At 33.6% G+C, this 26,437-nt stretch overlaps 1 protein-coding gene across 1 annotated transcript; it reads right to left on the reverse strand.

Moving 5' to 3' along the window:
• Positions 1-10,349: 10,349 nt before the first annotated feature.
• Positions 10,350-23,238, reverse strand: LOC131948186 (coiled-coil domain-containing protein 57). Its single transcript, XM_059309720.1, has 11 exons — positions 23,120-23,238; positions 21,755-21,851; positions 21,493-21,650; positions 20,830-20,998; positions 20,116-20,238; positions 19,421-19,917; positions 18,811-18,853; positions 18,441-18,641; positions 17,919-18,077; positions 17,399-17,634; positions 10,350-10,391 (listed from the first exon to the last, which is right to left on the reverse strand). Exons 6-10 carry the CDS (start codon positions 19,425-19,427, stop codon positions 17,466-17,468), a joined length of 579 nt encoding a protein of 192 aa, XP_059165703.1. The 5' UTR covers positions 19,428-19,917; positions 20,116-20,238; positions 20,830-20,998; positions 21,493-21,650; positions 21,755-21,851; positions 23,120-23,238; the 3' UTR covers positions 10,350-10,391; positions 17,399-17,465.
• Positions 23,239-26,437: the final 3,199 nt, after the last annotated feature.

Raw genomic sequence — 26,437 nt, forward strand, 5'->3', positions numbered from 1 at the left:
ATATATATTATTTTCGTTCCCTAAAACTTTACTTCACGCCAATTAAATTCCATTTAAGATGCATTATCCTTTTAAAAAGGATTAGTAATGTCTGAAAATAATAAACATCATCTGTGTTTAAAAGAAGTTTGCAGCAGAAGCTAATCCGATTAGGCCAGTCTTGTTATGTTCTATCTTTGGAACAGTCTCTAGTATAGTATGGTAGATAGCTGGATTATAAGTTTGTTAGAATATGTTCATACAAGTGACCTACAATAGCAACTTATTAGAGACATTTATGATTTATTGTACACATTGAATTTAAATGCATTATCAAAACATTCAATCTGGATCTTTAGCTAAATGTGAAGTCTCTTTAACTGTATGGCTAAGAGCTTGGTGGTTACAGACAATGGAGAATGAAATAAAAGCAACGAAAGGTTGTGGTTAGGGCACAATATCAGTAAGACAGTAAATAACATCACTAGGCAGGTGCTGGTGTAAAGTCCTCGGGGAAAGAGAAAGTGAAGGAGACCAAAAAAGTCTTAAAGGAAATCGTTTGAAATAGAGATGGGGAGGCTGGATTATTAGGGTAGCTACGCCTCTGCACACCTCAGCCTACAACCCCCCCCCCCCCCCCTCAAAATTGCAGTTGAATTTTTTTTAAACATCGATATGTTCCCAAAATCTTGTCTGAACTCTGTCAAAGTAGAGTGTTTTAATCAATTCCTATTACAATTTATTAAAACAGTTTTCTAAAACGCAAAATGACGTCTAAAATTCGTTTTCTAACATTGCTTTTTTATAATGCAAAAGTTTGACTCGCACCATCTGATCCCCCCCCCCCTCCCCCTCATCACACACCGTCACAAAATTACGGATCCCCCCTCCCGCTACGAGTGTAACGTCATTTATGGACGACCCTTGTGGATCCTGTGGCAACGATCTCCATGCAATTTGCTGAATAGCTAATAAAGCAGATGAAGAGTACGGAAGGGACATTACTTTTAGACTAGCCCGGTACCCGTTTCAAGTGAATTATAGGCCTATATATTTTAAAATGCTGTACTTGTAGGAGAGAAAAAAATTATAAAATAGTTATTGGTAAAACGCAATGTGCTTTACTACACGCTGAACAATATTTGTGACAAAGCAAAGAAATAACTAATTAGCCAAAAATCCGACAAATTTAACATAACACAGGCACACACTGATTAAGTGACTAAAATGATTCCGTTAAAAACTCGGCTATTCAATTGTATTCTTCGTGTTTTTAAAGTGATTTATTTTTATTAGGTTTTTATGTATAAATCTATAGATTTAAATGAAATTGTTAATTTCTTCATCGGTAACAATACCTTACTCAATGCACTCGCTGATTAAGAGACTTAAAATTAAGAGACGTAAAACATTTAGTTAAAAACCCGGCAGTTATGTTGTTTTTGTTTTTTAAAATAAAAAAATTATTATAGGAATAGATTCTAGAGTAGATTATAGTCTAAATCTAGATCTTAGCGTCTGCGTCTAGTTTTTCCGTAGATCTAGTCTAGATCTAGAATCTCTAGCTCTAGAATCCAAATAGATAAAGTAAATTTTATAAGTTTAGGCCGAGAAGATTGTATTATATAAATCTCATAGCGTGCGTAGATCTAAATCAAATTTGAATGAAATAGTTCATTTCTTTAAATTCTAAAATTGGAAGATGACGCCATGAACTTTGTGTAAACATTTGGCCATTGACGTCATTGTTTTATGCGTTCTTTTTCACAACTATAAACACATTTCCTGTTGCATAGTTAAAACTGTTTTTCTACATTCGAATATGCCTTATTTTTTAAATTTTCTTCTTTAAATAAATTGTAGTTATACATTTAAAATATCTACCATATTATTTTCAACAAAAATCCGTATCAAATTCTCCATATATCGCTGAAGATTCTGATGTGATATCCGGCGAAAATATTTTGCGGACAGAGAGAGAGAAGTGCGCACATGGTCTTTTATATATTAGGATTATGTTGTAAAAAACAAGAAATCATGGGCAACAGGTCAGCAGCTATACCAGCATGCAAACTCAAGGTGCAAAGATGCTAAGAAAATCAGATACAAATGTTAAATAAGCTGAAGTGGGAGATAATGTTCCCATTTGTATACCAGATGTTGACAGAGGTCGCAGTGATCCCTGCATCGTCATTACAGTTGTCATGAGCGTCGAGTACCATAAAATAATTTGAATATTTCTGTCATTTACTTTAATTAATAATCAATGAATACTTAATTTTATGATCCTTACGGTATAAAAAAAAACCAAAATCTGCTGATTATCTTCTAATTCTGACTTAGGCCGGTCGTCCCTAGCCATATAATCTTCTGATTTGGACTTTGGCCAGTCCACCATAGCCAGTCCGCAAATTGGCTGGCCAAAGACCGAAATCAAGTAAATTTTCGGACATTGACCGGTCAGTGGGAGGCAATATTGGCGAATGCGCGCTTTGGACAACTTCGAGCTTTGACTGTATGTATGTGTGTCTGTCTGTTTGTTTGTTTGTTTATTTAGAAAAAGTCTGAAAGAAACACTGGTGTCGCGCATAGCCACTACGCGAAGAATTGCATTAAAGAAATTGCAAGAAAACCACTTTTTAGATTAGACACATTAATTAGGCGGTAATTTTATTATAGAGTATCGATGAGGAAATTTCTTTTGAGTTGGGGAGGGGGGGGGGGGGCTCAGACGTTCTTACGCGGGGATGGGGCTTCGCCCCTACCCGAAGAATTGTATGAAAGAAACTCTTCACGCAAACCACTTAGATTAGACAAAATTGCCTTTGTATTCAATGTTTACTCGATAATCAATGACGTCATATTACTGTGTGCACTCTCCGGCTTGACTCTGTGCTAAATGTGGCGACGTCATACTTCGTTTTTCGAATTACTATGCAGGTTTTTAATTTCCTTGTGTTTTCTCTATAGCGTTCTTGTCAGATAGAATTTTTGCTTATGTTTTCTCTAGAGCGTTCTTGTCAGACAGAGCGTTCTTGTCAGATAGATAGATACATACATACACAGACAGCGAAACTATTATTATAGATGTACCAACTTGGGACAAAACGAAACAAACAAAACACAACCACAACACAACCACAACACATTCACAACACAACCACAACACAACCACAACATAACCACAACACAACCACAACACAACCACAACACAACACAACCACAACACAACCACAACACAACCAGAACACAACCACAACACAACTACAACACAACCACAACACAAACGCAACACAACCACAACACAACCACAACACAACCACAACATTATAATCACCAACGAACAACACGTTTTCCTAGGCGCCCTCGACCAGAGAGAGCCTTTCCAGCATAAAAATATAAGTCACATAAATAGATTCTACTCCATAACTTACAATAAAACAATGCGATGGTAATAAATGTACGGCAAGTGGTGTTTACTTTTATGGTTCTAAGAAAACACATTGGCAATGTAATTAGAATCACTACCGAAAAACACGCTTTTAAAAACCTAAGCGAAGCTTGGCAGTATGCCTGGTATATATTTATATATTTATATCCAATTAGACAGAAAAAATATCGATTTAATAAAGCTTCGAGAAAAATAAAACTGTAATAATTAGCAAAGTATTAGCAAAATGGGACGGGGTAGCCTAAGTGGTAGAAATCTAGGCTGTTATCCCGAAAGTCTCGAGTTCGAATCCGAGTTCAAGTCAGTAGAACGTTTCTTAGTCCACACCGCTCTAATGGGTTCCTAAACAATTTTAGGAAAAGTAAAGGTGGCTGCCCAAAGTGCTGACAACGTTCGCCTGTCTTGACCGTGATGAACTATATGTCGGAACTACTGATGTTAAATGACGGAACTGCTGCTCCTACATGTCGGAACTAAATGTCGGAAATACATATCGGATCTACTGCTGCTACATGACGGAACTGCTGCTGCTCAACTTATTTAGTAGTGTGAAATAACGGGCTTTTGACAAAACACAACTAAACACTTTCTTTAGCTATAATAGCAAAAACATTTTTTCGATCAGGAAATCTTATGTTTGTTGCATTTAAAAATATTTTCTTGTAAAAGTTTTAATTGAACTTTAAGATAATTCTGTCGTTATATTTTATGACGACTGGCGGTCTAAACACCGGTTTTAAGGCATGCTAATTACGCATGCTTCGACTCGTCTTGCCAACCTCTCATGATTTAATGAGAAAGCACGAGATAATCACGAGCCGTATAATTTTAGAGACTCGCATAAAGTACAAACTAGATCACATTACTCTTTATGTGAAGCACACATTCTAAAAATCAAAATAGAAACTCCCTATTTTTTTGAATTCTTGGGTACACATGTGTAAAACAATTCATAAAAAACGTTTTAATAAAAAGCTTTTATGTAATAATGCTTTTTACGTGTGTCAAGACATGAAGACAATGCATTATGACATTAAATTTGACTTAATTGGTTGACTAATTAATTTTTTATGAATTAATTAAAATTTTGTCCAAATTAGTAGGCTGTCTCATCAAACAATTCCGCGCTATTAGACACGCGTCATCACGTTCAATATGGCGTCATTACGTTCAATAGGTGCGCAATGGTTTTTAGTCATGTAACTCTATTGTAAATAAAATATGTAAAGTACTAAAAAAATTCATAAAAAACGTTTTAATAATAAGCTTTTACATAATAATGCTCTAAAAAGTAGAAAATAAATTATAGACTACTATTTAAATTACTATAAAGAAAAGCGTGGGTCTCTTCCTAAATATTAGTAAAGGTATCCAATAGATACTAAAGTGACCCACGCTTTTCTTTATACTTATTTAAATAGTAGTCTATAATTTATTTTCTACTTTTTTGTGAATTATCACATAAAAGCTTGTTATTAAATCGTTTTTTATAAAAAATATTTTATGAATTTTTTTTTCAGTACTTTAATTTAAAAAAATTTAAAATAGAGTTGCATGACTAAGAATAGTTTGATGAGACAGCCTACTAATTAAGAAAAAAATTTAATTAATTCATAAAAAATAATCAATTAATTAAGTCAAATTTAATGTCATGTTGCATTATCTTTGTGTCTTGACCCACGTACCAACTACGAACCGTATCTGTCAGTTAGAAGTGCCTGCAATTTCGCTCGGGCGTTTCGACCTAGACTAACTGACGACAGACTGACGACAGATGGACGAGGAAATTATTTAAATAAAAAATTCATAAGAAAACATTTTAATAACAAGCTTTTATGTAATAATGCACTAAAAAGTAGAATATAAATTATACACAATATACTATTTATACACTATATACTATTTAAATAACTATAAAGAAAAGCGTGGGTCTCTTCCTAAATATTAGATACTACTATTTAAATTACTATAAAGAAAAGCGTGGGTCTCTTCCTAAATATTAGTAAAGGTATCCAATAGATACTAAAGTGACCCACGCTTTTCTTTATAGTAATTTAAATAGTAGTGTCTAATATTTAGGAAGAGACCCACGCTTTTCTTTATAATTATTTATATAGTAGTGTATAATTTATTTTCTACTTTTTAGTGCATTATTACATAAAAGCTTGTTATTAAAACGTTTTTTCATGAATTTGTTTTCAGTACTTTACATGTTTTATTTACAATAGTTACATGACTAAAAACGATTGTCAAGTTTATAGCTAAAGTTTCTGTAAAATATTATGGTAAAGAACTAGACTGCTGACCCGACTTCGCGCGCCGATTGAACGTGATGACGCGCTTTTGACGTAGAGCCCAACACGGCCGTCATGACGCGTGTGGATAGAACTGTCTACTAATTCGGTCCAAATTTTATTTAATTCATAAAAAATTAGTTAGGCATCCAATTAAGTCAAATTTGATGTCATAATGCATTGTCTTCATGACTTGATCCACGTACCAATTACGAACCGTATCTGTCAGTTAGAAGTGTCCGAATTTTTGCTCCGGCGTTTCGATCTAGACAGACAGACTGACGACAGACTGACGACAAACTGACGACAGAGGAAGTGAGTTAAATAAAAGCTTGTAAAAAGGTTGTAAAAATAGTTGTATTTTATGTTTACTACCGTTATACAACAACCGAATACTGAGGGCACACATTTATACTAGTAAAAATATACATACTGGCCTGACGGTTCATAACGGCAGGTACAATAGAGTTGTTAATAGAGTACATCTGAGAATGTATTGAACGGTCGTAAGAATGAGGGGATTTTTCAATCGCATTATCGAGAGTTGGTTGAATTTCTGAACTCGCGAGTTGAACTCAAGAATTCGGGGTACGTACATGTCGAGGCGTCTGTACCTCTTTTCTAGACAATTTTAATCGATTTTAAAATGTTTAAACGCATTAAAATAAAACGAAGTTATTACGATCTAGTTTTGTTATGAATGCGGTAAGCCCCTAGTACTCTCTATGTACAACTGTCAACTATAATTATTCGATAAATTTTAAAATAATGACGGGAAAAAAGACATGGTAAGTTACAATGTTAGAGTGAGATGCAAATACAAAAAGTTACTAAAAATTTCACAAACTGTACGTTGTTACCATTGTCAATAGCCTTTAGTCATGACAAAAAGAAAATTAAAGTTGTTTTATCTCTAGATCATACATTTTCTGGAAAGTCTTTTCCATGACAGTAGTGATCTATTTTAAAAAAGAGCTACAGTTTAACAAAATGTATACGAAGTACACTTTGTTTTTGTAGTAGGCACTATGCTTAAAATAACATCTAAGCACAAAATCAAATTAGGAGTAAGATTTAGAACAGTGGAAAAAATCGCCACAAATTTCAAACCTCTAACATCACATGTAAGCCAGCCTGGCATATGAGTTTGTAAGCTACAGAAAGAAACACCACCAAGAAGATCTGGCACAAGACGCCCAGCGGTATTGTTTGATCCATTCCCGTCTGCTGTCTTTTAAATCACTTCCTGTCTTGTATCCGTCAGGACAAATATTAGCGCCGGGCGGTCAGGCGGCATCGCGGGGCGGTGGTAGTCGATTACTTTAAAAAATTGTGTTGATAAAAGATACTCGATTACTTTCGCAGGCCGTGCGTATTGTTAGCGGTGAAACGATAAAGAGGGATAATAATAGGCCGATACAGTGATGCGTAAAATGACAACATTGTCATGACTCTCGCTGGAGATTGACCTCTACATGGCTGAAGACAGAGTGACTCCACTGTCACACATTCTGCGACACTTACAAATTGCAGAAAATTATGAGAAAATGAACGCTGGGTGGTTATGTTGAAAATGATTTTGTATGTTGTTTTTTTGTGTTGTGAATGTTGTTATGTATGTTGAAGTAGATGTTAATGTGTATTTTGTGTATAATGTTGTGTATGCTGTTTTGTATATTAAAGTGTATGGTGGTGTGCTTGTGTGTTAGTGTTTGTGCGCGCGCGTGTGTGTGTGCCCCCTCACTTTTTAGTTACTTAAATAGTGGTTCATAAATATATAGGTAAGCTGGGGTAATTCCACACACGGGGTAATTCCACACACTATATACTGAATACTCTCTACTTTAATAGGGAGTCAATATCTATACTACTAAAACTTAAGTTTGTTTACATGTTTGAATATTTATTTTTTTTTGTTTTTTTTTTGTTTGTTTGTCTGATTGACTACTGTAGAGGATCTGCGCTATGTGGAGAGCTGTAAAATAGTATGTAGGTAGAGAACAATTTTTGTTTTCAGACAGACTGTTAATCACAAATTTATTTAAAGACGTTACTTAATTTATTGATTTATTCATAGGTAGATTAACCACATTAATTTTAAAGTTTTCAAACAATGGCTTTAACTTGACTGAATAGTGACGTCACTTGATTTGTTTACTTTTTAGTACAATAAAATGGCAGATCCCATCATCGACTTTGTGGCCCATTCAAAAGTTTAACGCGTCCGTTTGCTGTATTTATTACGTTTCAACACTATTATAAAAGTTTTAACACTTCTTTTTATTTTATTATACAATACATTTCTCTAGATCTACAGATCTGCTGTCGAAGGAAGAAAAAGTTATGAATCTAGATCTAGATCTAGATTCTAGATCTAGGTCACTAGACTTTACGTAAATTCTAGATCTAGACTTAATGTAAATTCTACGTCTAGAATCTATTTCAGGCCTTAATTATTTTATATAAATCTTTGTTTAGCTTCAATGAACATCTAATTCGAGAATACATGAGATTTATCTATCTAGGTTCTAGATCTAGATATAGTAGCTAACTTGGAGGCGTGGTCGGTTGCTAACAAAAATGACGTTCGGACCGGGCGCATGACTTCCGACCATTTTTAGGCCATGTTTACCACGAGCAAAATGGCGGGTTTTCACGTTATATAAACGTGCTATAGGTGGCCAGGGCTAGTTATGCCAGAAAAGCATTTTAAAATTTGTTTTGGAGAATGAAGACTAAATTTTGAAGTCGGTGTCATTAAAATTAATAGAACTTTTAAAAGGTCACCTGTGACGTCAGTATATGAAGGGATAGTGTGGTCAGACCCATGCTCAGCCGAAATCGGTGTTTTTAAAAGATAAAAAAACGTCTTTTTGAATGTGGGGTCTGGTTATTTTGTGATGATAAATCACCGACGTGATGTCATTTATGGATGACCCCCGAAACCCACAGTCATCCAAGGTATGACGGGTAAGTCTAGTTTTACTTAAAAGTTACTATTTCCTGTTCATTTCCAGGTCATTTTTTGTACTTTCTGTTATTGTTAGTGAAGCGTTCATCCACAGTCAGAGCAAGAATTTTAATTTTATCTGCATCTATCTTCAAACATCCTTACGTAAGTACAACCCCTGCACTTTTTAAAAATAGTTTCTTTTGTCTTATTTTTAATTGTTGTCAATTATTTATTGATTTTGTTATGAATGCTTAATCATTTATGTTAATGGTAACAATTAATAATGCTAGATTTTGCCGTTAATTTGAAACAGGAAAGCATGTTTTTCTCAATAGTAGGTATGGGGCAATTCCACGCTCATGGTGAGGGGCAATTCCATACCCTATAGTTTGGTATTATTTTTACTGTACCTATACTATTTATTAAAATTTATGCAATATGTATAGCTAAACAGCCCCCATACACACATTAGTAATTAGACTTTCTAACATTTAATTTTGTTCTCATTTCAGAATGGTCAGCAATTATTATCGAATAACGTCAGCCTATGGCAAGAAGGCAATGAAAGCTGCGGTTGAAAAGGCCTCCTAATGAGAGCTGAATTCAGGAGGAAGAAATGGAGGCTTTCTCTTCATCCAGTGATGAAGGATGGTTGCCCCCACGCAAAATTGTTTTCATGGGGAAAAATGATTTTTACAAATATATGAATTTTTAAATGTTCACGATGAATGTGAAATTTCCCCTCTTGCCATGTTTTTTTTGTAATAAAAGTGAAATATTTAAAAATTGTATTTTGTTTTGTGAATTATCTCTACATTTGTTTGCCATCATATAAGTAATGCATGTCTGGTTATACCCTCAATATTATATTGTGGTAGTGTTAATTTTAGATTTTTTACAGATTTTTTTTTAAAAAAAGTAGTGTATGAAATTACCCAGGGTTACCCCTAAAGAAAATCGTTTTATTTTCTTTTTAGTGCATAATTAGACTCATATAATACCTTGTTATTAAATCGTTTTTTTTAAATTCAGTACTTTATATTTTTTTTAAATACAATGCAACAATAAATGCATTTATAAAAATAATTAAACACCAAATGAACGCAAATAATATTCGTATAATAGAGAGATAAACTTCGTACTTTTTGTAGATCATTTTAACTAATTCTTTAAAAATGAATTAACATCCAATAAAGTCAAATATGCTTCACATTGCATTGTTATCGGGTCTTGACCCACGTGCCAAGCTTGAAAGAATTCGGCCCGGTAGAAGTGTTTTAAATTTCCATCGCCATTTTCGACCCGTGACGGGCCAAGCACGACAGACAAAAACTAGTGCGAGGAAGCAAGTTAAATAAAAGCTTGTAAAATCAATGCAACAATGCAAGCATAACAAATAAGATTATCTAATGCCATTGCTGATGCCATTGTTTATTTGTGGAATAAATTTTGCACACGCAATAAAATTGTCATTGTTGGTAATAGCCAGTAAAACATATGCGTTTACCAATTGAATGATGAGATATACCAGCCTTAGATTAAAGACTCCATCCTCTTTACTCTGGCCTCAACAATTAACTTTGTTTTTGTCCTGTACTCGGCTGTGTATTTTGCCCCCTTCCAGAAAATCCTTTAGGTCTTTAGTTTGTCGAGAAGATTCTGCCTCGAGGTCTTCTTTTTTTTTTTTTTTTTTTTTGCAGGCGAGAGTAGTAGTCTGGAAAAATATTATTTAAAATGTAATTAGTTGGCAAGTTCTTTTCAAATGATTTGGGTTAACACTCAAAAGTATTTCTTTAAAAAAATATTTTTAAAAAAAGCAAAAATTAAATAAGGGATTGATCATAAGAAAATGGCGAAAAAAGCATTTCAGAGCTTCTAACAAGCAGGGAACAATGGCGTCACACCACGTGGTACATTGTCTAACCTCAGCCTTCCTGTGATAAAAACAACTCAACTTCATCAAAAATATAATGGCCTCCTATGTTTAAGTTTGAGCTGAATTTTAAATCTTTACAGTGTGAGAAGACAACAAAAGACGCTCGCTATTTTGGTCGCTCCACGACAATTGGTTTAAATTAAAACGGATTAATGCAAAGATTAAGATGGATTTTTAAATTAATGGATATCGTTTTTAGTACAAGGACAAGTAGAAAGTGCATTTGTACATTGGTTTTAATTATAGATGTATAAGGAATATGCGGGGAGGTGTGGGGAGGTGTGGAAGGACTAGTGTGTTAAGGAATGGGGAGGTGTGGAAGGAATGTATGGGGAAGTTTGGAGGACAAGTATTGAAAATGAGGAGGGTCCAACAATCGGAAAAAATATGTGGGGAGGTGTGGAAAGAATATGTGAGGAGGTGTGGAAGGAAAAGTGTGTGATGGTGTATGGTTGTTTCTCGTGGTCGTTATGTAATTTTTCCCTTTCATTCTACTTAATATTTTCTAACATGAAATTAGAAATATTTTTACAAGATTTTTAAAAACGGCTGTTATGTGTTTCGTGTTGTTTTTTATGAAAACCCCCAATAAGTTTGCTTTTTTAAACTAGACTACTCAGTATTCTTGAATAACCGTGTGTTTCAAGGGTAATTCTTAAATGACGTCATGTTTATTTGATAATTTTTAACTTTTCCCTCCCTCTCTATTGTCACTTATTATCACAAATAAACCGGGAGTTAACTCCCCTAAAGTTTCTCAAATATTCTTTTATAAAACAACAAGAGATGGCAACTCGGGATATAGACATATTTTTAAATCCTTTTTTAATTAATTAAACTTTTTAAAATAGAATAAAATCTCGTAGAAAAATAATTGCATACCAATTGAACGCCTAACAAAATGTGTACAATCGTGCGGAATATTATTAGTACTTTATAAATTCACATGAGTTTTTTGATAAATCAGAAATAGCACAACTTACTATTTACGGTCAACAGAGATTACTCAAAATGTTATAGAAGGCAGTGAATTAGATCTTTTACTTAAAATGTGAAATTTCATTTATCTATATGAAATAGTACTTATGTTATAGGCTTTTGAAAAATTAAAAATAGATAAAGTTCCACTTCCGGTTATCGGAAATCGCTGAAAATTTTTTACGGATCTACAAATTTGATATAATACTTATGTATGAAATTTCATCAACCTAGTTGTAACGGTACTCAAGTTATCGTGTTTACAGTACAGACACACACAACACACAGAGACACACAGACAAGATTGCAAAACTAAATTTTCCGACTGTTGTTTTATATAAGAATATTTGAGAAAACTAAGGGAAGATCACTCCCGGTTTTTTTTTTTGTGAACGATTACAATACTTTCTTTATACTCTGTATACGAGAAAGTAAAAAACCCTACCCCACATTCAAAAAGACGTATCACCTCAGACATGTTTTTGTCTTTTAAAACACAGATCTCGACTGAGCATGGTTCTGACCAAACTATCCCTTTATATGCTGATGGCACAGGTGAACTATACACCTACCAAACTCTACTTTACCTGCCTAGTGTCCGGCCAAGTGTCAGACAATGTTTTTATATTTTTAAAATATATTTATAAGCTGTCTAGGCTCTTTATGTTAGAGACGATATTTAGTCTATATTGTACTTTGTCTATATTGTACTTTGATTCTGCGTAAGAAACTTGATTTACGCGAATACGCCATAGTATTATTTCAAATTAAATTTTACCCCAAATTAGCCAATTCCGTTGCTAAACAAACAAAGATTTATATAAAATAATTAAGGTCTAAAATAGTTTAGTATATAAACATAGATTCTACCAATAAATTAATTAGCTTCTTTAAATTAATTTCTGATTGACAGTTTGGTCAAAAAGAACATTGTTCTTTCCCTAATTACGTATTTTACAGCTCTACACATAGTGCAGATTCTCTCCTGTAACCAAACAAACAAACAAAAAATATATTCAAACAAACTTGAGTTTTAGTAGTATATAATATAGACCAGCCATCGTTACCCGTTACACGGGCAATTCTGGTGACTTTTACCTCTCTTCTCTTTACAAATAGGCGACCCGGTTTTTCTTTTAAATATTTATCTCCGGGGAGCGGCATTTAAAACTGTCCAAGGGAGGGTGTGGGGAATATGTGTGCGTGACAGGGGGGGGGGGTGTTGGGGATAGCGGATACCGGTTTTTCTATAATTTTTTTATGAATTGCTTTTTTCAATATCGTTCGGAGGTGAAAGGGGAAGAAACGGTAGAGATGCCTGAAGAAAATGTATATCTACGGAAAGTAGTCGCACATGAAATCGTTTACATATTTTAGCGATACAAGCTTTTATGAAAGAACGCAAATTAGTTTTATTTTCTTATTTTCAATGCACTTAAGAAAGCTTGTTGCTATAAAGGTTTTTAATATTTGTTTTATTTTCAGCTTTTTAGTGATTCCTAATTTATGACGTCGGCACGACTAAAATCAATTGCCTTAAAACACCATCAGTAGCACGCGATATCTAAAAGAATATTGTCTGTCTGTCCTGTGAAAGCAGCCGTCCGTTACCATATTTTAAAAGACGACAAAAAGTTCTAAATAATTTTACCTCCCCTTAGTTTCAAATCGTTTAAAAACTTAATTATCTGCCCTTAATTGCTTTCATTATATCGACCGGCTCTACAATTGTTAACATTCTCGTGAACCACATATCACCAGACTGTTAGGGTGATTGTGTCTAGCTACTATCTCCCCTTCTTTTATTGAATATAGTAATCAACCGGGTGATTTAATTTAGTTATCTCCCTTGGTATCGAACCCGTTTAATTATTTTTAATGCCCTATTAAACATTTAATTAAGTTACAAAATAGATAGACTTTTATTGTCACCGAAGTGGGATGTATCTGGAAAGCTTGAACGAAATCGCTCCCACAAACAGACGTTGCGAACTAAATAGAAGCTTGTACGAACGCCGGTGCGCCAAAATAGCCGAGCTTCGGTGTAAGGGGAGAAGACGGAATTTTATTGTACACATTTATATATTTTAAAATTTTAAAAATAAACCACTTTTGGCACGGGTTTCTAAAATTAGAACAACGAATTATTTTGTTTTGTTTTTTTTTAAAAACTGGAAATTTTTAAAATTTAAATTATCTGTATCGATTATTTAATATATACCAGTAAGAATGCAGACAAAATCATATGTACGTTGTATTTTAATCTCATGTTAAACATAGACCAGACAACAATATCCTCTCTTATACGCTCATGTGCTTTAACTTTTTAAACAGATGTGAAGAATTCTAAAAACAAATGATGACGTGATGAAAACCACAAAAGGAAATCATTATGAGAGACACAGAACAGTTTTTGTTTTCAGCTTGTTGAGAATCAACACGTAAAACGAACTCAACTCAGTTTTTAAACCAATTATTTTTAATTAACAAAGACGACGACGTAATTAAAATAAAGCGTGAGTAATCTCCCCTGAACTTTCGTATATTACATTTTTTATATAGAATAGAATGGCATAGGAAAAAAAGAATTGGCTTCAAATGAACATACACAATCTGTATAATCAGTAGCGTACGCAGGGGGGGGGGGGAGCAGGGGGAGCGGCCGCATTTTCAGCAAAGTGGCGCCTTTTTGGAAACTTTTTAAAAGTTTTAAACAATGATATTTGTTAAAAAAATATTTTTGGTCGGCACATCTATGGAAATCACAAGATTTCTTTTCATGCAGCAATTAAGCATTATTGTACTAGTCTAGTAGTGTCTACGTTTACAACACGAATTAACAGCTGCATCAGTTTGCCATTCTAAAAATAACCAATACGATGCATTGCAATATTCAAAAAACCTCTGTGGTAGTACCACTTGGCAATAGGGGTGTTAAGTTTAAGGCAACTGTATAATGTATTTGCTTACGAATAATTGAATTAGAAAAAGTTATACATAAAACTTCACACATAATTACTTTATATATACAGTTTGAATCGTGTGATTAATTTAAAAAAAAAATTACAATACAGAAACAAATACAACTGATGTGGCACCTCTATTTAAATTTACTTATGAGCAAACTGCGTAGTGGTGGGGAAATTTTGACAAGGTCGACAACGCCATCACGATGAAGTAGTAGTATTCTTACAGTTTGGGCGATAGTGATTACGATTACAAATTATATGAAACAGTTACAACCCCTCCCCCATGGACCCCTCTGTAAAAAAAAATATTGTCATAATACCACTGCTACTTATTTAAATCTATTTCTGTAATATATATTTGTGTAATATATTTTTGTGTAATATATATGTATGTTAAGAACAGTCATCTAAAAACTGATGCTATGTTCACTCTGAGTTGGTTATCTCCCCCCCCCCCCCCTACACACCTCACCACCACAATTGTGTAGAGCGACATTAATGTCACACCTAGGTATACACTGGGTTGGATTAATTGACCTAAAGTGAACGGACTGTGGTGAATGAAGTTGAACCCCCCCCCCCCAAACCCACCCCGAACTGATCTGTTAAGTACATGTAGAAAAACGCGTAATGATGTACCAAAGTACCATGCCGCCTGAAAATTAGCTTTTTAAACGTAAAACTCTGGGAATATTGTCGTTTGCAATTACCAATAAAAAGGTAATGATCAATATAGTGATTAAGAACACAAAGAAGCAGTAGTTAATTAAAATATATGATTTGAACTAAACACCGTTATTTAGTTAAATGCAGGCTGTTATTCCGAATGTTTTATTATTATATCGAAAAGAGTGTTTTTATACCAACTCTGATTTTAAAAACTTTCACTATGCTGTAATACTTTAGCATTTATGATGACGATATCTTAAATTCTGATTATAGACAAAAACATGTTGTAAACACGAATAGTGTTAAACGATTTCATTATATTCTTAAGTAATTATTTATTTGTTTTGACATTTATAATTAAACGTGTAGATATATACATATTTATATTAAGATAGTGATTATTTCCCCTATTTCACTTGTCTTAAATAATTTCCCAGGAATTATTATGTAAGAATTTTTTTTACACGAATTACAAAACAGATTGTGTTACGTTCATTGTTTTTGGTTGTAGTGTATATATATATATATATATATATATATATATATATATATATATATATATATATATTTTGTTTAGATTGATACAATTTTTTTTGTCGGCCTACATTGTGTTTTTTTTCTTATTTCTTCAGAGTGCTACTTTCAATTTATTTTACATCATAGCGAAGCAATGACATAAAGCTAGTAATATATATATATATATATATATATATATATATATATATATATATATATATATATATATATATATATATATATATATAATACACGTATAGAGAACGTATTAAAAATTCGGCGCCTTTTTTTTATCTTTTCGCTCCCCCTACAACGAAAACCTGGATACGCCTCTGTGTATAATAGAGCGGACCATTAGTGCTTTATTAATAAAACACTGATTAATTTTTAAAAAGTTAATTAAACATCTAATTCAGCCAATTTTTATGTCACAATGAATTGTTATCTAGTCTAGACCTACGTGAAAAGTTATGAAGAAATCGGTCCAGTAGAAGATATATATTCAGAAATTGGAAATAGCGTAAAATAATATACGTTAACAGAAAATCATTCCAAATTTGAAAGGATGAATATAATAGGACGAGAAAAATGGCCCGTTGAGGAAAGGTACAACGGGCGCTAGGTTGATAGTGCTGTCTATTTTCTCGGTACTTTAATTTATACAAAATATAGTCATAGGCATATGCCTAAACCATGCACCTAATCTCATTCATGACAAAAGTCGCATTTAGAGTTTCTTTCAGGCAACTCTACTTGGGAGGAGGGGGCTTCGCCCCCCTCCCTCCCCCTACACACACACACTCCAAAACATGTCTACCGTCCCATTCAACTAAATATAATTATATACTTTTTCCGGTGTCCGCCCCCTCCCAGAAAATTGTACCCCGCCCCCGAAAATTTTAAGTACCCCCACCCCTCACCGGGGAGGAAAAAGTCTGAAAGAAACACTGGTCGCATTTGTAGATCATACAAACTAAAGGAAGAATCTGGGCGGGGCTTCACCCCTACCGGAAGAGATGCTTGAAAAAAAAACTGCACGCTAAACACTTTTTATATTAAAAAAGTTCCCCCCTCCGGGGAGGAAAAAGTCTGAAAGAAACACTGGTGTTGCGCTTAGCCACTACCCGAAGAATTGCATTAAAGAAATTGCAAGGAAACCACTTTTTAGATTAGACACAATAATTAGGCGGTCATTTTATTATAGAGTATCGATGAAGAAATTTCTTTTGAGTTGGGGAGAGGGGGGTGGGCTCAGACGTTCTTACGCGGGGGTGGGGCTTCGCCCCTATCCGAAGAATTGTATGAAAGAAACTCTTCACGCATACCACTTAGATTAGACAAAATTGCCTTTTTATTCAATGTTTACTCGAGAATCAATGACGTCATATTACTGTGTGCACTCTACGGCTTGATATTATTTTCCACTATATGACGTCATACTTCGTTTTTCGAATTACTATGCATGTTTTTAATTTGCTTGTGTTTTCTCTAGAGCGTTCTTGTCAGATACATAGATAGATAGATAGATAGATAGATAGATAGATAGATAGATAGATAGATAGATAGATAGATAGATAGATAGATAGATAGATAGATAGATAGATAGATAGATAGTTAGATAGATAGATAGTTGAAACTTGACTGAGAATTTACTTTTTTTATTTCCAGAAGCTCCACTAAATCTATTTTCTTTCTGGTGTTTTTTATTTGTCTCCCCTCTTTATTGCTTATGTCCCTTCTTAAAATCTTTCTTCTCTTGTTTAAAGTCTTTCTTCCCTTGTTTGAAATCATTCTTCCCTTGTTTAAAATTTTTCTTCCCTTGTTTAGCTCGCTTTGCTTGAGGCACAAAAGAATCTTGTCTTCCCCTTTTCCTTTTTTCTCTCTTGTACCTGCAACGTCATAAACAACACCTATATATGAGCGTAGCTCAATTTTTTATCATTGGACGCTACGTTTTGCAAATCAGAATTAATAATGCACTTAAAAACTAGCACAGTTCTTGCAAAGGCAGGAAACGTAGATGTTTTTTTTTTATTAAAAAAAGAATGATATATTAATGAAAATAAAATTAAAAATTAAAGTATTTTGAATAAATTTACCTTAAGTAAATTGACATTGACTATTCGGGATTTATTATAAAAATGGTAAAAAATCAAATCGTGCAAGCTCCCACCTCTCTAAGTCTTCTTTTCTTTGATCCAGCTCAAGTTTTAACCTCCTCTGTTCTTCTAGAGCTGTGTTTAGCTCCAAGTCTTGGGTCACATGATTATGTGAGATTTCTGCCACGTGACGGTCCCACCTCGCTTTTGTGCTTTGGATATCTTCCTTTAAGCTGAACATGTTCAACATTATGTTGTCACTTGTTTTGTTTTTTTAACAAAATCAGCATAAACATTAATCAAATAACAAATTTAACTTAAGATACCCTTGCTTAAAAAACGAAATGAAGGAGTTTTTGACAGAAGGTGTAAAAAGATGGCAAAACACCAGAAACAATGTCACAACGACTTCACAGTTCAAACATTCAATCTATTTATAACGACATCTGAATTTAATCTTTCTACCTCAAATAATTTTTAAATTCCCTTTCTCATGAAAGATAAAAGAGATAATATTCTTGTAAACCTACACACAATAAAAATAACTCTTCCTGTTTAGAAAAATATCTAAACCAAACAAAATTGTAACTTCTCACTTTTCAATTTGGATTTCTTTCTCTTTCATGGCATCTTGATTAGCCCACTGGAGTTGTCTTTCCCTGATCAGGCAGTCCTCTAGCTTTGATTGAAGATCTTGTACAGTTGCCTGCAGCGATCCTTCCTTCTCATGATACCCATTTTTAACTCGTTCTAGCGTGTCATCCTTGTCCATTGCTATTCTGTCCATTTCGGTAAATCTAAAAAAGATCTTAAAACTTGAAAGATTTTGATGACACAAAAGACAGTGCAGTAGAAATAAATTTTGATAAATTTATAAATGTGGTTTTAAATTTATTTTTGGATTAACAAAATTAACAATTTAAGAAAACAAATTTATTTCAATTGAAGAAATAATTAGTTACTTACTTTCTTTGGAAGTCTTCCTGAAGTTTTTTCGATGAGTTTTCAGCTGAAAAAAGTTTGTTTTTTTAAATCTGAAATTTTAGAAAGTTTTAAACAATTGTATTTTATTTGAATCTACTTTCAAAAATTTTTCTAATGAATTGTAAGTAAAATTGAAATAGTGAATTGTTTTTAAAACAGTTATTTAAAAAAAATATATAGCTGGGTTACAGTCTGTCCTATTTTTTTAGACCCAGTGGTCATTTTTTTTCAAGCCAAAAAAACAATTCTCTGTTAGCCAGAAACTTAAACCATTTAACTCTCCTATTTCAATATCAGCAGAAATATCTTCATGGCCATAGAAATATCTGTGTACTTCCCCCTCTGTGGCTACTAAAATATGTATCTACAGCCATTTAAGCTACAGAAATATCTAGCTACAGCCATTTAACTATGCTTACTCCATGGCTACAGAAATATCTAGCTACAGCCATTGAACTATGCTTACTCCATGGCTACAAAAATATCTAGCTTCAGCCATTTAACTGCCTATTTCATTGCCACAGAAATATCTAGCTACAGCCTATTGTGTGGCTACAGAAATATCTAGCTACAGCCATTTAACTATCCCTACTCTGCATCTTTCATGGCCACAGAATCAGCCAGCTCCCACTCCCTCTTCTTGACCAGTTTCTCCAGATGCCTCTGTGTGTCCTCCGCCACCTCCACTATAGCTGTTGTCTTATCATTACATTCGCTGGACAACTCCAGCTCTTTCTCTAGTATTTTTATCAAGAGAAATACAAAACACATCTAGTCCTCTCAGATGGAACAATTGGTGAATATAAAATTTACAGCACTCAAATTATTATGCAATGTGTAAAATATTAATTTTAATACTTTGGGTACCCTAGACAGAAGGAGCTCAGTTATTTGAAATTAATATAATATTAAGATTCTAAATCTTTTTTTACGACTTTCTTTTTTTTAAAATAAAGAATCTGGATTAAAAAAAAGTTAGGGAAGGTAAACTTATGTTAACTTTCAGTTCATGTTCCAAAGCTTTTGTGTTTAACTCATCAACTTGTAGTTTGAATTCATGCTCTCGTTTTTTCAAATTGTCCTCAAAATCTGTTGATATATATCAGGAAATAGTAGATCAAGTTAGCAGTATTATGGTGCATGTAAAAACAATTCTTTATAATAAAGGAGATTTATAAATCAAAGTTAGCTATGTCGTAAAGAAGTTAAAATTTCACATTTTAACTATATGGTAAAATTTTGTTCAGGATAGATACGTGCATAATTTATACAAAATAAGTTTCCTACCTTTGGTTAATTCCCTTTTCTGAATGTCCAGTTCATTTTGTACATTGGTCAGTTGTCTCTATAAATTTCTCCTGAATTCTTCATACTTTTTTTCTTTCATCAAGCAACTCTTTGTCTTTACAGCTGTGAAATTTTTTACAAGACAAAATCAATATATACAGATTTCATAGTAATTTTGTATATTTAATCAAGTACAGTTGATCTTTTTTCTTCTTCGTTCTTAATTTTTAGTGTTGAAAGGGATCCCCCTCTAACACAATAAGAATACAGTTTATGCGCTATTGAGGCCATTGACACCGATTTCAGTCTGCTTTTCTTTTTGGATTTGCTTCCATAGCCTTTGTCCAACCAAGAACAAACTACGTCTACAAGGCAGCAGTTGTTTGATTTTGGAGTTGTCTCTCTTAGAAGAGTGGCTGTCCCAAGCTAACGAGCCTCATCTGCCCGAGGATTCAAACTCGAGACTTTTTGGTTTAGCATCCATGAGCTTTACTGACTCGACCACGCCGACCCCAGTTGATCTTTTAAAAAATATGTTTGTCCAGAATACAAATTCATTTTAGATTTTGTAAAATGCAACATATGATATTGTATTAAATAAAAAAACTACTTTTCCCAAAAGATTGTTGTAAAAAATAATTCCTGTGTGATTGATAGAACAGTATTTTAAATATTAAAAATTACAATTCTTAGCAACTACCCAAATGGTTTTACCTCTTATAATGATCAACTTCAGGTTGCTTCTCTCTCAGCCGTCTATGGTAATTAGCTTGAAGCTCATCTTTGGTCTTTTCCTCCCTCTTGATGACGTTTTTCAAGTCATCAAGATAAATCTTCAGCTCACTGATCTCAGCATTCTTTTCATTCAGCGTCATACGAATCTCTAAATAAATAACAAGTCTAGTTTAATTTTTTAACTCTAGTAATTTTCTTCATATATAATTTGAAAGGCTACATAAAATCACTGAATTGATAAAAAATGCATAGGAACATGCAGTTTAATTATTACATTAATTAGTCTCTTTTTAATCTACATAGACATTTTATACAACTGATTCAATTTCTCTCTTATATACCGGTAATGATATATAAATGGATGAAGCAATGCTCTATACTAAGTAGGGGGCAATATGATAAGAAAGTTGCCAACCACTAGTCCTGTGGACATCCAAAGGCTTTTGCCTCCTCCCACTGAGCATAATAGGTGTGTGTGGATGGGTGGGGGGGGGTTAGTTTGGTTGAAGGATGATCTATGGTATCGAGCCTGGGTTAGGAACTCTTGAAATCTGAGGTCACATGCACATTCCGCTAGACCATGAAGTATGTTGACTCTAAACTCTATTGTAGACATTTTTTTATGCTAGGCTTATAGTTTACCTGAAAAGGAGACATCATATTTTTCTAGTTCTCTTTTTCTGTCTACCAACAGTTTGAGGTTGTATTTAAAATGCTCTTTCAGCTCATTTTTTTTCATTTTTCTCTTCTTCCAGCTCTATATCTTTCAAGTGACAATTTTTTTTTATAAATTTTCAATTCTAAAACAAGAAAGTCAGAATTTAAATTAGTAGGCTTATATGTAATGTATAATGATAGGAATAAACACATCTTTACTTAATGTAAATAAAAACTTGTCAGCTACCTTGATTCTAGAATTTGACTACATTCCTTTTCTTTTTCATCTGCTAATTTTTCCATGAAGATGAGTCACCATGTGGCATTGTTATAACTTCTTCTAACTGTTAGAGACAGTGTAAAGGTATAGATTTACTTATACAAAGAGATGAAAGACTATAAAAAATTTACAATAATCACTAGGAGGTCTATTTTTTTTACACAACTTCACTATAATAATTAATGAAACACCATGCTGTGGTTCATCCAAGCAAGAATTAGCTTAGGGCCTATTAGTTAGAAAGGTATATGGAATTCTTTCTTAGTTTTTCTTTCTTGTTTTTTTTTTTTTTTTTTTTTTTTTTTTTTTTTTTTTTTACTGCAATGAGTGTGGGACAGAGTGGTCTAGCAATAGAGAGCTGGACTGCTAACCCGTAAGTCTCGAGTTCAAATCCAGCTTTTTAGTCAGTAGACCGTCCCTGAGTCCATCCAACTCTGATGGGTACCTAACTCACGTTAGGGAAAGTAAAGGCGGCTGGGCATAGTGATGACCACACTATCTCTTCATATGCCAAGGTCACAGAAACAAGTGAACTCTACTTCACTTGCCCTATAGTCTATAGACCATCAGGTTTGAAAAGGGAACTTTTTTTTACTGTACTGAGTATTAATAGTTGGTTATAAATTATAAAAATCTATTAGGCTTACTGTTTGATAAAATGCAACAAAAATTGGAATTTTTTTTTTTTTGCTAAGTTGTCATCCATAAATGACGTACCGCTTTTTTGACGATTTTTACCTCTCCCCCTCCCCTCCGTCACACTTCATCACAAAAAGCCAGACCTCCCCCCTAAAATGACGTCACACCTCAGCCTACAACCCCCCTCAAAATTGCTGTTGAATTTTGCTTAAAACATCGATATTTTGATCAATTCCTATTACAATTATTAAAAACGCTATCTAAAATGCGAAATAACTGCTAAAACTCGTTTTCTAACATTGCTTTATTATAATGCAAAATATTGACGTCACACCATCTGAACCCCCCTCCTCTCCCCCTCATCACACACCATCACAAAATTATGGACCCCCCCCCCCTAGGAGTGTGACATCATTTATGGACGACCCCTAGTCCTAGATCTAGATTATCATTTTTATTTATTTCTTTTTTGTAGAAATGAAAATATAGTTTTAAAAAATAGGCTACTTAGTACTGTAGTCTACTTACTACTATACTTAATACTTAGACAGATACTCTGACTCTGCAGAAGTCGAAATATTTTTTTAAAATTAAAAGACTAATATTATAATTTTAATAGGATTACTATCTACTAGTAATTGTACAAATACAAATCTAAAAATAACGATAATTTATAAATACGCATATACATACATGTTAATTGCTTAATGCTTAAAAAACGAGTACATCAGTTTTCAGTACTGTCACACAACACGAATATTTAAAGTGCCGCCATATTGGCATCAGTGCTTGACAACTAGACTACTCTTTAACTTTAGAGATAAGAACAGTGTTAATAAGTTTGCCAGAAAAAAAGATGCAGACAAAAGTAACTTAAGCACAACATGACAAAGACTACATTATTAAGTTGATTTGTTGATCAAAATACGTGAATTTCTATTAAAGAAAAAATGGTGTAGTGTAACTCCACTAATTGAGTCCAGCTGATTTTTCCATGTTTAAATCACATATTGAATGTATCATGTAGTGACAGAACAATCTCTTTGCACAAATTAAAGTGTATTTCTTCTTTGGTATATTATAATTATTACACAAGCTTTTGAGTTGCCTGTCAACCCCCGCCTCCCCCCCACCACTCTTCTTCACTTAGCTACTTCCCCTGATTATCTCTACCGCCCTCCCCCCCCCCCCCCCCGAACGAAATAAAATTTATATAATTTATATAGAAAATACTTTTAACAGTATCCGCCCCCCCCCCCCGAAGAAAGTCTACCGCCCCCCCCCCCCCCCGAAAATTTCAAGTGCCCCCCCCCCCCCCGGAGAAAAAAGTCTGGAAGAAACACTGCTTATTATTTACTGTTTATTTAATGAACCTGTTGCTTTCATTAACCCCAATAATTTTTTCTTGCATTGTTAAAGTTTTAGCCTAATTGAAATTTAATTTTTACTTCACATAATAATTACTTTCTGCTATATCAAGGATTATCAATCATTAATTATTAACACGAAGTTTAAATGTTGCAACAGTTCAGTTATCCTTGAACTCAAAACTATGTCAGTTAGAAATAACCGCCATTTAAATTTCGACGTCATTTCGCTGGCTCTTAAGAGGTACACCCGGAGGGGGAGGGAAAGGTCCACAAAAGTCAACTTTTTGTGGAGTTGTTTGAGTGGAGATGGGTGGTCGTAAAGTTGATCATTCTCCTCGGTCTTCATAATGGGGTCAGTCTGCTTTTCCAGTGGGTCATAAATCCGTGATATCTAGTCAAAGTTTATAAAAGTAGTATCTCTGTTGTAAGCAAGTAAGGAAGGAAACCCAAGCAAATGGTCTACTAATATATCGGGATCATGAACCCAACATGACCTTTTGATTTCTATTAATGCTGTATATACCTGCTGAAAATTATACTTATAAAACTTTTCTTTCCATTGAAAATTGCTTCACACTCTGAAACTAGTTAAAATATTAAAAAAAAAATAATTGAAAAAAAAAATGCGCTCATCATATAGATCAAGAGTCGATCTATTTCTTAATTTTTCAGTGTAAAGTACCTCGTAAAATGTATTTAAATTTTTTTAAGTAATAGATGGAACGAGGGATAAATACAGAGTAAAGACCCAAAAAAAATTTTGTCAGTGCTCGAATTCAAGTCTTTGACGCCAATTTAAAATTTTCTATTCGTAGACATTATTTGCCCTAACAAATTATAAATCAATCTTAACATTGCAATGAGGATAATTTTTAGCTTTGCATCTTTGCGCTAACTTTAAGTAATGTATTCAACCCCACACAAGCTATCACGTGTCATTAGACATGACTTAATTGAAGTCCGATTAATTTTGAAAAAAACAAGGTAATTAAAAAGTCTAGTGACAATTTTAGCGCAATTTCCTTATGTTAGCTAAAAATAGCTCTGTCGTAGCGTAAATCAAGAGCAGGGTTAGTAAAATCATTGGTTAGTTATTAAAACGTTTTTTATTAATTTTTTTCAGTATTTTACATGTTTTATTTACAATAGAGTTACATGACTAAAAACCATTGCGCGCCTACTGAACGTGATGGCGCAGCCATGGAACGCGATGGCGCAGCTATTGAACGTGATGACGCGTGTGGTGTGGTTGGAAAAAATGCCTACTAATTCGGTCCAAATTTTAATTAATTCAAAATTTTTTTTGTGACCGAACGAAAGGATATTTTTGAAAACTTTCTTCGGCAATATTGTTCTAAATATGGCAGAAATCGATTGGTACATGTTTCAAGTCGCTTAGTGGTCTGGTTGCCGAGATATGGGCCAAAAACTGCATTTTTTCGAGGTTTTTTGGCTTTTCCGGGAAATCCATGAAAGAAACCCGTAATTTTTATGGCCTATGTTCATCCTCGTAACTTGCTTAACATAATTGCTTTTGGAACTAGTCATCGATATTGCTTCGTTGAGGAGGAGATACGACTTAAAGCCCGGACACACATTCATCCATACATTCATACATTCATTCATCCATCCATTCCCAGAAATGACGAGTTAAGGGCATGGGCGGGCGATGAGTACCAACTTCCTTATTTCCGAGTCTAAAGATGTAATACTTGGCTAATAGTTATAACTCAAAGAGTTAAGCATAAAAATATTTTTTTTTATTTTTTAAATCTTCCGTTGCCATGGTGACGGCGGCCATATTGGATTTTATTGACGATTTTTAAATGGAAATAACTCAAAAATGGTTTGTACAAATTTCATGAAAACTTAATATAGTCTGCAGACACATGTGTTTAAGACTTCTGATAGATTACATTTTCAAAAAAGAAAATAGTTTTTTTTTTTTACTTTTTTTTTTCAAACATTACTGTAAAATTTCATTATTTCGTCCAATTTTTTCACTATTTCAACAACAAAAATTTTTTTTTACAAAAATTCCAAAAGTGTTCTATCAGTTTTATTTGAACATATATAAAGAGTAACTGGAGCAAATTTAGTTCAGTTCTGATAATTATTAACAAAGTTATTTCAACAATTGTACAAAAAAACATCAAACTGAGAAAAACGCAAAAAACTAACAAAAAGTTGCAAAAAATAAACATTTATCGCTTTATGTCACTAAAATCGACCACATTTATAGCCTGAAGTATGGTGCTGCTGAATATATTCCTTCTGAGCTTGTTCGGGTGTTAGTTTTCTTTTTTTTCTGGCGCTCTTTGTGTTACCTAGAGTTGTAGTAAAGCTGTTGTCATGGCGTCTTTTTTCGCGTCCTTCACTGAGTCTTCGACTATGGTTTCCTTCTTTTGACAGCAATGCCATAGCATGCCTGGGCCCAAAATTGAATTATGCTATCGCAGAAACAGCAGTATATTTTGCATGGTCTCATGTCTAAAGCCAATTATGATAAGACGATGTCTTTGTTTATTGTGAAAGGCCTTGTTCTGGATTCTTTTGCAGTTGTATACTTACGGTTTACAGCATTTTTATTACTGCCACACCATGCTTGAAGCAAACCCTTTACACTTTTTTCATCAATAGT

The sequence above is a fragment of the Physella acuta genome, unplaced genomic scaffold, assembly GCF_028476545.2.
Source record: "Physella acuta isolate Inbredline_101_S28 unplaced genomic scaffold, ASM2847654v3 ptg000628l, whole genome shotgun sequence".
In the NCBI taxonomy this organism is placed as follows: domain Eukaryota; kingdom Metazoa; phylum Mollusca; class Gastropoda; family Physidae; genus Physella; species Physella acuta.

Coding starts and splice junctions, on each gene's coding strand:
- LOC131948186 (XM_059309720.1), bottom strand. Junction 18,078..18,440: donor AAAGAAATCCAAATTGAAAA/GTGAGAAGTTAC, acceptor GAACATGTTCAG/CTTAAAGGAAGATATCCAAA. Junction 17,635..17,918: donor AGAAAAGAAGACTTAGAGAG/GTGGGAGCTTGC, acceptor ATGACGTTGCAG/GTACAAGAGAGAAAAAAGGA.